This window comes from Mchenga conophoros, linkage group LG10, assembly GCF_057382185.1.
Source record: "Mchenga conophoros isolate Kocher_MC1m ecotype Shallow Benthic linkage group LG10, M_conophoros_male_GT1.1, whole genome shotgun sequence".
NCBI lineage: Eukaryota > Metazoa > Chordata > Actinopteri > Cichliformes > Cichlidae > Mchenga > Mchenga conophoros.
In genome coordinates this window covers 30,727,467-30,744,352 of record NC_140535.1, presented here as the reverse complement: position 1 = coordinate 30,744,352, position 16,886 = coordinate 30,727,467, and the positions used below count along the sequence as shown (strand labels likewise).

General features: G+C 40.5%; 1 protein-coding gene across 2 annotated transcripts in view; it reads left to right on the top strand.

Annotated features, from left to right (window-relative positions):
* The window catches only part of doc2b (double C2-like domains, beta), a 190,159-nt gene that overhangs the window by 97,589 nt on the left and 75,684 nt on the right, over positions 1–16,886 (top strand). Inside the window, exon 3 of one of the 2 annotated variants that reach the window (XM_085289800.1) lies at positions 10,115–10,138. The exons of the other annotated variant lie outside the window; for it this stretch is intronic. Coding sequence (XP_085145926.1) covers positions 10,115–10,138 — 24 coding nt within the window. The remainder of the gene's footprint in view (positions 1–10,114; positions 10,139–16,886) is intronic. 2 annotated transcript variants of the gene reach the window in all.

Genomic DNA, 16,886 nt, shown 5'->3' with positions numbered 1-16,886 from the left:
GACTCTCTGGGCTGTTATTGGTTGGTTATTGATTTTATAAAGACCTGTAGCCCTTCTAAACGAGGGAAATTCATCTACTGTCAACCATATGTTAGACTTCTTTGTACTTGTCCATCAGTTATGGATATATTTGTCAAATTTCTTACACTGAACTGGAAGTTTTACAAGGTTTTCACAAGGTAACTTTCACGTCATCAGCAAAGCATCAAACCTCTAACCCACTGCAGGTTTAACCTTTCCTACGCATGAGCAAAGCTACACAACAGCTGTGTCCCAATTCCTAGGCCGCATCGTTGGTAGGCCACTATTAAAGGCCGATTACATCACAGCCAGGCGACGAAGGCTGTCCAAATTCGAAGGCTGCTCCAAATGCGGCCGACAAATGCGTCCTTCATTTCCCCGGATTTGAAGGATGGGCCGGGTGTATCCTTCTTGGCCCAACCTATCCCAGAATGCATAGCGTGGCCCAGCCAATTCCAGTTTCCAATAATGGCGGCAGCTACTTAGTTTTATCTGCTCCATTTATCAAGAGATCACATAATTGCAATAGCGCTCCGACGTTTTCAGAGACGTCTGGATGGTCAAGGCTCACTATAGCCGCCGAGAACACGGGACTCCCGGGACGTCATTTTCAGACCCCCCGCAGTCTTTTTCTACTCAGGTTAAACATGATATATAAGTCACTTAGATAATTACAAATGTTATTGTTTGGCTTTTTTCAGTGTTTTATTTGTTCCTCAGTAAATCGGTTTGGCTGAGATTAAAGTTATAGTTTTCACACAGCTGAATAAATGTTGAACAGAAAACCGATTAAACAGAAGTGCGAGATGTTCGAGACTTTACGCCGGTGTCCTGTTATATTTTAGATAGCAAGGAGCAGACGGCTGAGTTTATTAAACTCCACCGAGACACCTGGTGACGCAAATCTGAAGGCTAGACTGTCCAATTTTACAGCCGCTCACTTCCACCCTTCTTGGTCTTCGAAGGACCCCGCCCACATAGACTGCGAGGGCAGGGTCCTTGGATGGATGCGGCCTAGGTTTTGGGACACAGCTAACATTAAAGCTTCTTTAATGGCTGAGACAGCATGATTGGCTTGTATTACTGCAGGTTAAGCTGGTGATTGGGTCTTTGGGAGAAGGGGTGGAAAAACTAACATGCTTGCTACAGTGAAATTTTGGATTTAGGTTTGCGCAGTGCAGGGTGACGACCATAGTCTCTCGAATAAGACACAGCCGTTGTAGAAAACATATTCATACACCAGTTTGGCCTTTGAGTTGTGGAACTGTTGAAGATTTATTTTGGGTCATTTTTGCAGACATAAATGTCAACAGCCAGGAGCTAAAGGGCGGGGAAATAATTATTTTATGGGACTGGATTGTGTAATGTTATATTGATCAGTTCCTCATTAAGGTTTATGTAAGTATATGATAGCCATTCCATAACTGTATATTTATCAGGGGTGTTAGTAGGCTTTATTAAAATGTTTTGCTCATTTTTCATGTTTTTTATAATGTGACAACACAATAACTTAACCTTTTGTCCCATCCTCAAGAAGTTTTGCATTGTAAGTGCTGCAAATCCTGTTTTTGAGGTAAAAACAATACATAGTGGATTCCTTATATGGCTCATGAGAAGTCCAACTTGGTACAAGGTGGAAGCAATATACTTGAGTTTGCGGAAACAGGGGAAGATATGTGTGTAAACAGCATGAGAAGCGTACTGAAGCAAGCTAAATGCTACACTAGCACGTGTCAGTGACAACAGCCAGTACACGAATCAGCGAGTACACAACACAAAATGAAGGAACTGGGGTTGTGATGGGTTGCAAAGCAGCTTGCAGATGCACAGGTAATTAAAAAACGTGACTCGTGGGAGATTCACTAAAAAGGTTATCGCCTGATCTGACGGGAGTTCACCATTACTGTACATTATCAGTGCAGTGGTGGGCTACAACATCACAGGATCAGGCTTTAACATTTGTGAAAGAAGCTATTAAGTTTTAGGTCTTACATCGTTAACTTCTCTCCTTTCCTTCCCTCAGCAGAACCAGCATCCCAGGAAGCTTACTAAGCCAAGTGCATCAGAACACATCCATTATCTCACTTGAGAGAAATAAATTAATTTAGCCTCCTTGGGCTTTAATGCATTATAAGAGAGTGCATACATGTAGATGGCCAGAAAGACAAAAATAGCTCAGAGCTGGGAGTTCTTCCTCTACATGGTTGTTGGCTGAAGCAGTCAGAATGTGTGGCATCATGATGACTCAAGTACTGACAAATAAGTTCTCTAAATCTCTTTCTTTGGAGTGTTTCATTTCCATCACCCCTGGTGAGACTTTAGCAAATGGCACAGAATGACTCAGTTTTCATCTCCGAGACCTTGGCCATCAATAGAGATGCTCTTTGTTTTACAGCTAGTTGATACTGATAAAGCTCAGTAAGGTCACTACTTTTAAAGCCACAAAGGAAATGTGCAATTTTTGTGTCTTACTTTGGTATTTGAGATTGTAAATTTCCTCCTCAGAAGAAGTTCATACCAACACGTCGACAGCCTAAACAGTAGAAGAGGTAGAATGTCAGTGCCCACCCAAAATATGTGACTGTTTCCATCCATATTTGAAACTCTACCTCCTGTAGTGAGGATGTATACAGAACAAATCTGTTTTCAGATGTCGAGATGTTTTTATTACTACTTTCATTTTCAGACACTGCTTGGTTACATTTAAGCATCCAGTTGAATGGTAAGTTCTGGTAAAACAGACTGATTTGGGTTAAAATATATCATACTACAACACTGACTACAGGATGTCACCAGAACTGATACTCACAGTTCCATTCGATATTCTGAAAACACAACAAGAATTGTTTTTCTGTGGTACCATACCATCATAGGCAGTATAAGTACTGAAGCAGCTATTCTACCAGAACTGAAGGGGCCAATATACGCCTACAAATGTTCTGGTCCTTACATGCTGAACAAAAACAGAAGGAAGCCTGCAAGCCCATGAAAAAAAACTACAAATGGTGCTGTAGAAACTACATATGGAAGATGGCAGTTAGTTCAGCTGCCGAGATAGCGCCGCTTTAACTCTGACTAATAAAATCACTGTGTCCTATCAACAAAATATAATTCTAACATTTTAAATAAATGACCCATGAAGATGTCAGTAATTTAATATAACTTTCTGATAAAGCAGTTTTTGTTTAAATACTTGAGATAAACATATTATTAAGAATCGTCTACTCATATGGGTACCTACTACTAAGTTTTTGGTATCGTGTTTTCTCTAATGCTGACTACATCTGACCACTATTGTTTGACTAGTTCCAGCAGAGGCAGACTGGGTAATGTTACACTTAGAATTCAGAACAGGCGTTTTTATTTATATTAACATTTTAGTACATCTACTTTGCCTAAAATAAGATGCGGTAATGTTATAAAAGTGCCATTTTAAACATCTTTTTAAGTTCTTACTGCCCTCGTGTAAGAGAGCACTTATAATATTATAACATAATAATAGACAAATAATTTGTCTTTCACAGTTTCATGAGTGTTTCCTTCCCACTCTTGCTAAAGTGCTTGCCCATAGGGGTCATATGATTGTTGGGGTTTTCTCTGTTTCTCTATATTTTTGTAAGGTCTTTACTTTACTATATAAACCACCTTAAGGCAACTGCTATTGTAGATTGGCACTATAAAACTGAATTGAACTGAAACTTTAATTATTCTATAACATATCACATTTTACAACATTATTTTGTGTACTGGAAAAGCACAGAAGCTAAATAAAAGTATGTGACAATGCATTAGTTGTGTAATCAAATCAGGGGTGGCTCTACAGTGGGGCAAGGGGGGGGGGGGGGGGGCAACTGCCCACCTCCTATATAGCCCTGCCCCCTTAGCTGGCCCCTCAACTTTTATGTCCTTACAATACTTGTAAAAACGAATTGCTTGTTTGTTCAAAAGTCTCTCATAGCCTTTATTTTTTTAGAAGAGATGATTATACTTTTTGATTATACTTCGCTGAATATGAGAAACAATCTATTAGCACCTGAAAACTGAGTGCTGTTTCAGCTTTTGATCTCCCCGACTTCAGACACAGCAGGCCGGACGGCTGCTGGAATCCACAATCACTGCTTCTTAGTGCTTCCACTCACACCTGACTCTTCCAATTTATTATCTTAGCAGGTAACAGTCACAGTTGATCTGGGTTATTTCTTTCAGATCTAAAAGGTTCTTGCACCTCGTTGCCTGCTAGAATGATCTGCAGGCCCATGGGCAAAGCACAACACGAGCCACACATGTTCAGAGTTTAAAAATGAATCAACGCCTTTGTTCCTTTTTGTCTTTGTAGTAGCACGTCATACCAGGCGGTCTATCAGCTTGTCTATCCATCTGTCCGAAGATTTGGCACATGGTAGGAAATGCCGGTCAGATTGTCCTCAGATTTGCTGCAGATTCTTCTCGACTTCATATAGATAGCAGCATCCAATTTGCCATCTGAAAGAATGTTGCACATACCAAATCAAACTTCAGTGCAATATTTTGTCCCCATCCTTTTAACCAAGCAAAGTGCATGTGTAGGTTCCTGCAGGAACTGGATTTCCAGAGTTCTTGAAAACCTGCTTTCATGGAAAGGTTACTATAGCCAAAAGGGGCTGTTTGCTTTCTTCACTGCTGGCTTCATCTCTGGGTTGCTGTACTGCTTTATCAAATCTTTGCCATCAGTGTTATTTTCACGGTACATCATATTCCTCGAGTCACTCAGAGCGGTATTGCAAGTTATTGCAAATGCATATTGTTTAGAAAGCACAGAGGGTTTAAAGAAAATATATTTCTCCTGCTTTTGTTGTATATTAAAGAACCGCTAGTCATGCTTGCACTTCTGTAAGACTTCCTCATTTTTCTTGTTTTGAAACAGTAGTATATTCCCCCTTTAATATTTGCAGAGAATGGTTTACTTTGTCAGCAATCTACATCTAGTCAGTTTCTCTCACACTAGAAAACAGTCAGCCAAAAGTCAGAGATAAAGGGAAAAGAGGTAAAGTGTGAAGGAAGAGTGGAGAGACAAGTCTCAGCCTGCACAGAGCAGGGTCGAACAGGCTAGATGAAAGGGAGGGAGACACAGCGGCCGCCTTGGAATCAGAGCATCAGGTGGACAACTTTAACACATTAAAGTGGGGAATGATGGCATATCTCTTGTATGATTGAATTTCAGTGTTGGGGCCCACTCTTTTAGTTAGCCTGTATTTGGATATGGTGTGTGTGTGTGTGTGTGTGTGTGTGTGTGTGTGTGTGTGTGTGTGTGTGTTTGGATCATCTTTTGAGATCATCTTTTCCCAGGCATGAGAAAGACACACAGTGAGTCTGAGCGCATCATCGAACAAAATCCATAGTTAGATGAAAAGTCAGAGGATCACAAATTTCACAACACTCCAATTCACTCAGCAAGGAAGTGTAGTCAAAGCGTAGATTTAAATCCTGTTTCAAATCCTGCACTTGCAAAAAAAACCCCACAAAAATCTAGGAAATTAAGGAATTTGTTACTGAAGTGTGTTTCGAAACAGTGGTGGAGAATAAATAAATACTGAAAGCATCGTCAGTCGGGGTTTCCCAGGTCTAAGCCGACCTCCTCCTGTGCAATACAAATTTATGTGTTTTGTTTCTTTTTTAGAGATACAACTATTATCTCAGCTTACACATAATGTTATCCTGGTGTTTCTGTGAACCATTTTAAAATGTAAATACGCTAAAATTACAATAAAAAGGAGTAAAAATAGAGAATAATTAACTGGACAGATGTAGCCTGTTCTCATTATTGGGATGCCAATTTAAACCACTATGTCAAAGGCACTCGGTGTTAGGGAACAAACCTGTTTGTCTACAGACGGTGACTTAGTGTGTCTATTATTTAGTTTTGTATTTCTTGCTCTAGCTCTTTGCTCTGTGATTTCTAGTTCTTCAGTTTTGCTAATAATAATAATAATTGAAACAATCTTTGAAAAAATGACTTACCAAGCATGGCAAACAACTCAAATATGTAGAGCAAAATGTTCTGAAACTGCTTCACTTCAGCTTCGATTGGAGCCTATGGTGCTGGGGGCGGAGTCTGTGAATTTACTCTGTTGGTGTCATAGCCCCTGTAGGAGTTCAGAGTTAAGAGGTCAAGAGTTAATGTTTCCATTGTAACACCTCCAGATTTGAAATAGAAACACTCATTTTTAACACTCGGTTTTAACTACTATCATTTTACACCTCAGAGTTACATTAAAAGAATGTGACTCTGCTTAGAGTAAAATTAACTCTACTTTTGCAAGAAGACTACTAACACCAAAACATTTAACACTTTTGAATTTGCTGTGTATGTTGTGATCTCCCTCATCCCATACTGTGTGTTCCATCAGCCTGCCTGTTTAGTTGTCTGTATTCTCAGTTTAGCCAGTTGTTTGTTTTTTTGCTATCCAGCAATAAAGCTGCATTTGAGTTCACCTTTTTGCCTCTGTGAGTCTGCACTTTGGGTCCACCATTCCTGCCTACTCCACTCAGACATGACACTCGCATGGTTCAGTTGCAAACAAGGTGTCCTTTCTGGAGTGTGCCGTGATGCACTGAGTGGCCAATCACTCTCAGGGAAACTGATCGGTCACTCCTAGGTCATCACTTGTCAGTGATCAGGGTTACCGCTGTGTGTGCAGTGTGTTTTAAAGGTCCAAATGGGATGTGCACCATGGCATGCTAGCTGCAAATTACGCCAACACAACCCCTCCAATCTCCTTATAAAGACTCCACATGTCAGCTAAATGTGGACAGTGGCATTTTTGGTGAAAACACAGCACAGTGGTGGAGGGCTTGATTTGCAGCCTGGGTACCTTCCAGTCATTCAGCAACAATGTGAGAAACTGATAAAGTCATAAAGAAAATGATGACTTCGGGTTACTGCTGCTCAAGGTGGTTTTACAAGCTGCTGAATCATTTTCACATCACTGTGAGGAAGAAACACAGTTGGTGATTTTTCTGGAGTTTTTTGCACTTATCAGTGAGCCTCACATTGTCTTACAATGCAGTTGCAAAACCCAGACCTGCTAATTTACCACGACCTACACTAAAACCTACATTAACACTCCACATAATCTTCCAGTCTCTTCTTTCTGCTGCAGAGACTCCTTTTATTTCCTAGTACACACACTCATGTGAGAGCACACACACACTTGGTTTCTTAGAGATATTTTTGGTCTTTTTCAAAAATTCATTATCAATAATTGCAACTGTTTTCATGTCACAGCTTTTACATAATAAGGGTTTATGAAACAACTTGTCTTCATTTTTATTCCCCACATCACAGTAAACGGAGGAACATCAGAAACATTAGAGAAATTATTCATTTCGTACTTTTCAACTTGTCATATTTCAGCTGTAAATATTGATAAAGTGTCCGGCAGACATTCCCACAAGACTATTCAGAAAGGATGGAGTAAGAAGCTGCTATATCATGGCTGCAGCAAAATCAATTGTTATTCATATCTGGTGCTGTAAAGCCTTAGACCGCAAGTGTCTGCTAGCTAAATGATAAATTATAAATGTTATTTGTCAATGAAGGCTTTTAAGGTCATTTATTGTTTGTGCGTCATCATCCTTAGAATAACTTAGAATAACCCCCCAAAGATTAATATCAGTCTTCTTTCTGTTAAGTATAAATTAGGAGCCAGGAGATAAATACCTTAGCTTAACGTAATGACTGAAAACAGGAGGTTGCAGCATGCCTTCTTGATGTTCAGAATTATATCCTTACTCAATGCATCCATAATCAAAATCATGAAATATGCACTAATATTTAAAAAGTAAACTACAATCTGCCTCTGAAGGGAGAGACTAATGCTTATTGATTGTCTGCAAATACATACTAACTATGAGCGACATTGCAACTTGAAAAAGTGCAAACCAGAATTGAAAATGTTAACTTTCAAAGTAAAAGCTGTGCCTCAGCGCTCCAGTGAACATGTTAACATGTTTAAAAGGTGCAGCTTTTACTTTGAAACTGAACCTCCTCTATTTTCGGTGTGTGTGGCACCTTTCACATTTCACAACAGCTAACAGAGTAGCTGGACCGTGTTTGTAGACAAGTCCATCACATCCATTCACACTGCTGCCGTAGCAATATGCAATATGTCAAACCCATCACAAAGAGGGTTTTGCCAACTGGTTGGGGAGTACACATTTTGCAGAGCTACAGGTGGCTGCCAAGGGTTCACCGACTGATCCAATATTGTCATCATGCTGACAAGTCAATGAAACCTAGTTAGTGGACACAGAATCTGCAAAACCTCAAAAGAAAAGACTGTTCAATGCAGCTGGTGGATATGCAGATTTGATATGGTGTCTTTATACAGGAACGAGGGCTCATCGTACAAAGATACCCAGAGTCAAAACACAAGTTAGAGCATAATATGTTGCTTTTACATTTCTGCTCCTTTTAAGCTTAAAAATGTCCTGTGGTAAACAGCTTAGGAATACCCAGGGTAGGTGTCCATACATACCTTAGCTAACCAGATCCCAGCTCTGGCCAAAGAAACAAACAAGCAAACAAAGAAGCAACTTTTACTTACTGTGAGCTTGGATAGATTTATTTGTTCTCTGTGGAGCAATATTAAGATTGTTATCAGATTAATCATACTCCTATTTCATGCCATGCTTTTCAATGCAAGTTTGAATTCAAGCTGGTAACTGCTACTCTTAAACAAACAGTGAATATGTCCTACCCCATCAAAGTGCCATGTTATTACTACAAGAGTCACCAAAATACTGTAAGCAGCTTGGTTCTGCAGCCTGCTCTAATTGCAGTGTCCAGGATTCTCACACAGCTTTTAACTAACACATTCTTTAATGTCAAGTACATTTAACAACATGAATTAACAAGATACCTTTTCAGGGTGATCTTTTAACTTTGACTTAACTAAACTAAATTAACAAATTTGTAACTAAACAAACTTTCTTTTTGTCATGTCTGACAATGAAGCGATCACCTGTTCATATTGAACGTGTTCTCTCTAACTAGGAATATAGCTCTGTGTCAGTAGCTAGCAAAACAAAGATATCCTAATCTTTTGTTTTAGTGATCCCACTTCATCGACCTGCACATATGAATGCATGACAGGGATGAGAATCAAAATGTGAGAATGCATGTCTTTTAGGAGGATTATGGGTTGAGTGTGCCCATAGTATTGACTGGAAGGCATGTCCAGCGGTAGCAGATAGAAAGTGCAGCACATTTTCATCCAGGGTGTTGTGAAATCCTTCCTTGGTTTTTTTGTTGAGGCACAAAAGTCTTGCTGGTTAGGTTAGCAAACGATCAAACAGACCTTGTCACAACAGCGGCATTAATGAGGGGTTATGAAATGAGTGACCCGCTCACAAAAGAGCCACGCCAGAAAAGAAATGAGCTGAAAAATAAACTCACTTAAATTACAGAGCATGAATCAACCGCTCAGACTTATTTACTTATTAATAACATAGTCTTAAATAGTTCCAGCCCACTTTAACTCCTGACTGTGAGAAACAGCCATGAGTGCCACTGAAGGTGTCCCTCTCACCATATGGACGTGTTTTCATGTTGCATGTGTTGAAATCCTATTTTTCTCTACTATGATCTGGATACTGTGTGAGCTGTTGTGTTAAAGTCTCCAGCAGCACAACAACACAGAGCTGTTTGCGTAACTCAGACTTGTCTCAAACTGTCACTAACTATTGTCTCAAATCCAATTAACATAGCCAAATATAAACAAATAAATTAATGGATTTTCAATTATATTCACTGTATCAACAGGCCATTCAAAGCCACTATTGCTTTAATCATTTATTTTCCACTCAGACTGTTTCCACATTTGGCATTTCAGCAGCGCTCTGAGCTGTGTAAACCAAAAAATCTTTCTGAAACACTGCAGACTGCTTTGTTTTTGTTTTTCTCCTCTGTTGTTTGCACGTTTTTGTTTTTTTGTCACCTATAACTTTAATTTCATATGATCAATGTTTTCTTTTTTTTCTTCTCCACCTTACTCTTTTGCATGCTGTCATCGACTCTGTGTCTTGGTGCTTTATGTTTTCTGGAACAAAACAGCTTCCTGTCCCCAGATACAAAAAGGTAAGCCAATGAAATGAGCCCAGATCCCAACCAGTCCCTGCTAATCAATGCCTACTTTATCCCTCGTGCGTCCAATCCCAGTGATCCCCGACTGAAACGATCACCAACCCTGGCTCACATCCTCTGAGCTCCCTCTGATTCCGTTTCTTTGGAACAACAAATCTAATCCTGAGTGAATGTTGAATGCTTTGTCTGTATTTGGCCTGTTCTTCTGTAGATGCACACTGGTGCTTAAAGAATCAAGTCAACTAGTTAAAGGTGAACGCCTAGAAAACAAAGACAGAAGCATGTAAACCAATGTGGTGAATGACTACACTATAGTCAAAGGTCAACCAGTTTACTGACTGAAAGTAAATTCCATCTTTAAATGCAGGATGCTGTTACATATCATGAATCTGTCACGGTCTGGCTGGCAGACTGTGGAGATGTGGGAAAGGAGGACCCAGGCGCGGAGCTCTGTGTGTAGACAGTGCGTTTATTTAAAGTGTGGTAAATATAGATGCACAATTAATCCCCGTGCTCCCCAAGGCTCCCGCGTGTGTCTTCCAGTGGCGTCCGTGTTCGTGCTCCCCGCTGTCGTGACTCTGTACACCCTGTGCATGCTGCCCTTCCTCTCCACGTTCCTCCTGTAGGAACAAAATAGAGGCAGCCGTTAAACACTGACCCCGCGGGCACACACACGATCTGCACTTCCTAAACACACACACGGACTTGGGAGTCTAACGTAATGATCCTGCGTCGGTGGGAGCGCCAAGACTCTCCTAAGTAGCTCTCCCGACAAGCCCTGATCAGCAGCAGGTGTGTGGCTTCGGGTGTGGCCAGTCCTCTAGCAGGGCCACACCCACCAGGCCTGAAGGCGCCTGTAAACAAGAGTTCAGACACACCTGCACCCACCCACACACACACTCATATCTACAAACATGGAGAAGAGGGGCAGCAACACCAAAAATACATATAATATAACCAGTCCATAACTGCTCAGGGATCCTGGGTCGCTCAGACCCAGGATCCCTGACAGAATCAGTGTTATTCACATAATTGTATCTGAGTTAGTTTTTTTTAATCTACCTTTTCTCAACTGAAGTTCTACTACTTTTCTTAAAAAGCTTATCAGTAATAGTCAATTAAGTAGCTGGCTTTGCACATCTGTAATAATCTCTACAATCAGATTGTGCATAGGAAAAATGCGCAACCTGGTTGCAACCCAAAAGGGAAGTTAGATTTATTTGAAATGCATTGGATTGGTTGTGATCTAACGATTATTTATATTTATATTCACTTTAAAAAAAACAAAAAAACAAACAATGATGCTTCACACTCAGGAAAACAGTGGCTGTGACCACTTGCAACTCATTGTTGTCTTCAAAGTAACTTTAGTGCATCAAAACTGCAATAAAATGGTAATAAGACAGAGTCTGGTATCAGTTTGTGATTGAATAGGATCAAGTTGGCAATTATATGGAATCTGTTTGTGATAATGTGGCAATTAACTGATAAACTGTCAACAATTGCAACTCTGTTAGCAACTGCATACTCGGAAATTCACATTAGTCACTTAAATATTAGAGTCTGGCCAGAAACTTGTAGATTTAAAATTGAAATCTAGAAAATCCTCCACAAATAGTGAAACAGATGCTGCAGGAATCAGATTAAACTGCTTGATGTCACAGGAGCTAGACAAGCTTGATTTTATATAGGAATGTAACCAGAGTGCAACCACCTCAAGTGGCCCTTGAAGCATTAACCCCCTTCTTTAACATGACTTTGGTTTAGCCCCCCAAGGATTCAATCAATGCTTCTCTCCCATCCATTCTGTTATCTGCTGCTCCTGGTGATTGATGCTTCCTCCACCTGCGTGTTAGCGGGCCAGTCAGATATGGTAATGAAGACATATGCCCCAGTGATGAAGAGGCTGATAGCACTGCAGAAAAACAAGCAGCCATGTGGGACATACAGCTTGGAGAACACACACTCAAAATAGACGTATGTTCTTAGTTCTTAGGCGTCATTCAAAAAAGATGAAACTGACTTGTTGGATCACAACATCAGTGACAGGGGATTGTTATTTTATTAGCTACTTACCAGTCTTATCAAAATCAGTTTTAGCGAATGTGCTTAAAATGTCAGTGATGTCTGCAAAGACAAAAAAAACCTGCATTAAACTCACAATGATTCTCCAACTGTTTTTTATTTTTGACTTCTTCGACTTATTTATATCTTCCCACACATCAGCAATAACCTTTCACACCAAGACAACACAAATAAGACTCAAGTTTTAATGCTTTCTTTTTGTTTAGGTAGTTTGGCACTAAGTTTTGGTTTCACTGTCATGTAATAACAAAAACGCTAAAGCTAAAGAAAGTGAAATGATTACATCTCTAGCTAGTGTTTGCGCTCAAATTTAACACATACAGTACTGTGCAGAAGTCTTGTATTAGCTCTTATATTTTGCTAGAATTGCACTTCTGTGCTGACATCATTTGCCAGGCATGTATGTTGCTGTTTGAATATAAAAGTAACTCAGACTCGTTGGTGTAAATTTACAGTAGATCTAAAGTCTAAGGAGCTTGGAAAGAAAAGCGTCTGGACTTCTCTAAGTTGCTTGAAGACGTTTCACCTCTCATCCAAGAAGCTTCTTCAGTTCTAAGGTCAAATGGTGGAGAGTCCCAGATTTAAACCCTGTGGAAGTTTCCCCCAAGAGGGACAAAAGGACCCCTTAATGATCCTCTACCTAATCACATGAGCCAAGGTGTGAAAACGGGTGTAGGTCACAATCAGCCAAGGTTTCAGGTGAGCTCGTGCAACCTAGCCCCACCATATCATGTGATTTCCTGAGTGGGCGTTAAGGCGTCTGGGAAGGGATCTCAAAACTGGATTATAGATGGCAGACGGTGGGTGGGGGTGGATTCCCATTCATTTTCTATGGCGGTCACTTTTGACTGGGAACACCACAGATGTAACAAAGTTGATTAAAACACTCAAAATTTAACAAAAGAGGTGCTCACCACTTTTATATGTTCAAGTGTGTAGTGTTGAGGATGTCATAAGGTCTCGAGGCAATTGGATGTAAAACACAATATTTATGAGTTTTTAAAGTTGTAAATCGGTCGGTTTTGACCTGAACACGACAGGAAGGTGCAGCTATGTACACACATCTTATTTAAAGTCCACACTCTTTTCTTTTCATTCAGATGTTTTTCACAAATGCCAAGCACGACTTCTTCTGAACACAGATTCTAATGATCTCACCCAAAGGAACTCGACTTCAATTAAAATCATTTAAGGCTGTTGTTCAGGAGGGCTGTTATGAATGAGTGTGAGATGGGAGGTGTGTGGATACACTCCCATCTGCCTTTCGCAGTGGTCATTTTTCTCCAACCCCTCAGTAATTATGATCAACCGAGTATTCACAGCGTGCTCGCGCAATCAGCAGCATGATGCAGCTGTCTGTTTATCCCGGTCCAACCCCACAAAACATGCCTGAGCTCACTGACGGTTCAGGTGTTGAAGACAACAATAGAAGCAGATGAGGATGGCACGTCAGCCTCTCCAATCAGCTTTCGCTGTGCCATCTTAATAACTTGTTTTTGCAGGAAACACGGTTTAAAAGTGGGGCTAAATATCAGCAAGAGATTCCAACATCCAGTGACGCATATAATGATAGAAAATGAAAAGCAGTGAAGTGGAAGTTTCAGGGGAGGTTACAATTTTAGAGGCCGTTAAGCTTTAAGCTGGTTTCTGTTTCTACTTTTTGCACATACATAAAAGAAAAACTTTACAGTGTTTTTATTTCAAATCAAGCTTTTTTCTTCAGTGCTGACTATTTTACACGCGTAGTTCACTCAGGCCTCTTTGGCTGAAGGAAGAGAAAATAAAAAGGAAGATTGAGGAGAGGGGATCACGGCTCGGTCACAGCAGAGACTTGTGGTTGTTTCGTGTTGCCTTTTTCTGTAGGCAGCATTTTTTCTGTACATCTCAGCTTTTCCTTGCATTTGCATGGAGCATTATCTCTGCTATCTAAATGCACGTCTCTTTGTAGCATATAACAATTTATATAACAAAGTATATAACAAAGAAATACTGATATATTTATATATTTATGTGATGCATGTTTCTTGTATCAGTAGCCTTATTTATACTATGATGCATTAAATGGTACCATTTAAAAACTTTAAAAATAAATAATGAATTCCTAGCAGCTCAGTTCACCCCTCTGGCAGCTCACGACTTGGCTATCAAACCAAATTTCAATAGACATGGGTTATATTTATTTTATATTTGTGTGGGAAGTCATCGTTTTACCACTGCACTCTCTCAGAAAACAAATAAAAGCCTTTGGCAGTATTTGAATCTGCTTTTGAGAAACCATGAGTGAAAGGAAAAAGGAAAAAAATAGCTATCCAAGAAGCTCCTTTATTGTTTTTTTACTTCTTAGGGTAAATAAAAGGTTCCCTAACAAGGTGTATGGCGACACCCCACTGTATAATAAGTATTCTGGTATATTTCAGGTGATCTGAATGGGACTTTTACATGTTGTCACAAAAAATCTGGATTTACACTGCAATTGCGTTAATGCAGCAAACTGATATAACTGCACATACTGCTGCCCAAGCGAAAACCTGTAGTGATCCCGTATGTGTCAGGAGTATCGGAGCAGTTGAGATGCATTTTTTCTAAACACCGGGTCTCTGTGGCTTTTAAAGCCCAAAACACGCTGCGCCAAAAATTGGGCCTCACCAAGGATCGGGTCCCCCGACACAAACAGAGTAACATAGTGTACGCTGTTAAGTGCCAGGAGGATTGGCAGGATTTATACATCGGGGAAACCAAACAACCTCTGGCGAAGCAGATGGCACAACACAGAAGAGCCACCTCGTCAGGCCAGGACTCTGCAGTCTATTTACACCTACAGGCCAGTGGACACTCTTTAAATGATGAGGATGTACACATCCTGGACAGGGAGGAACGCTGGTTTGAGCGCGGAGTTAAGGAGGCCATCGAGGAGGGGGCTAAGGGTACATCTTTCGCCATCTTACAATGCTGTGATTGCAGCCATTCCCCAACTCTCTGTGAATAGTACTCATGGCCACTGATCAGTGGGTTTTGGTCAGTGGTTGTTGATCAATGGTCATGAGAATTTGCATAATTAAAGATTAAGGAACTGACCTCCCAGCCGATTGTCCCTTCAGTGGGCTGGTTTCAGTCATTATGCATTAGTCATTTATAAGATTGGGGGAACCTGCAGTCAGCTGAGACTGAAGAAGTCACTCGGATGAGTGACGAAACGTTTCTCCCACAAAACGCTACGTCCAGATGAACAGAATCAATTTTTTGGAGATTTACTTTCCTGGATGATTGAGAATGCATCAAGACATAACTGCACATAAATGCAGAAAGTAACATTTGGTCAAAATTAGAGTATTTTCCTTTCTATAGTTCTTTCTGGTCCAAATCAGATGAGTTTTCCCAGCAGTTTTGGTTTATTTTCACACAGACATCACTTCAGATCACATGAGTGTTCAGTCTGCTTACAGGGCAGCTGTGACTGATGAAAGATTAACAGGAGTGAAAGCAGGAAGAAGGTGTGCGTTCGGCACTCTGCCTCATCACCGTACACATGTTAGTTGTCTCCGATTGAGTTTGAATCCCATTCTCGCCACAAATGAACCACTCAGGAGTTTGTTTGGAACCACACTGAGGCCACCACCTCCAAAGGGATCTCAGATTATCGCATTCACATCTGCACAAAGGAAACCAAACCTTGAGCTGGATTTAAACCGACTAAACATCACATGTGTGAAAACACTGAGTTATGGTTCTTCTTTCATTATACTTCCAGCTTCATTTTGAAGATTAGTTCCTCGTGTGGATTTCTGTGTTCTTCACTTACCTCCTTGATCCTTTCCCAGCCTCATTATTGTGTTGACTGAGTTCACCTGTGCTTTTATATCCCTCCCCCTGCTGTGCATTTACTCTGCACTTTCTCCTTCACTCTTTGCCCCTTCTCAAACTGCACATACTGGATTCCTCTCCTCAACTCCTCTCTCCTCTCCTTGCATTTTAGTCCTTCCACCCTAAGATGTAATTGAAGGAGGAGAGGACGCGATATGAAGGGGACAAGATGAGGCAAAAGGGATTCAACAAAATGAGACCCTCTTGCTGTGGAGGCTCATTTTAAAGCAATGTCGATTAAATTTAGCATCTACCAGAGTGTTTTCATGAGGAGAAATACTCTCTGTCAGGTCATTGCCTAGCCTCTGTCTTGTTCTTGTATCATCTTTGTGACCTTACATTATAGTCACACTATGGAAAATAGCGATTGGAGATTGGGACATCGCAGTTATTGCAACTATATGCAATGAGTCTCATTTCCTTTGCAGTGGTTGCTTTAAAGACGGCAATCAGTCTGCTCTTAGTCTTTTTGGGGGTTTAAGTTGGCACTTACATGCAATCTGTCTGTGACAATATGATGATTAACGCTTACAACTCTATTGCCATCCAGGTACACAAAAATCAGACCCATCCAGAACAGAAACTCGTGAATTTCTCCTCAAACAGCGACAGCAATTTAATTTCAAAACGACATAAGTGCTCGACAACTATGCTTTTATTTATTTATTTATTTATTTTCTTAGTTGGCAACCAGTTGAGTAGAGTCCCCCACTGCAAAGAAACGCAGACTACACAGGCTGACTGAGACTGATTGTTGGCATTTCAGGGCTTATAAATTAGGCGATTATTTGCAGAC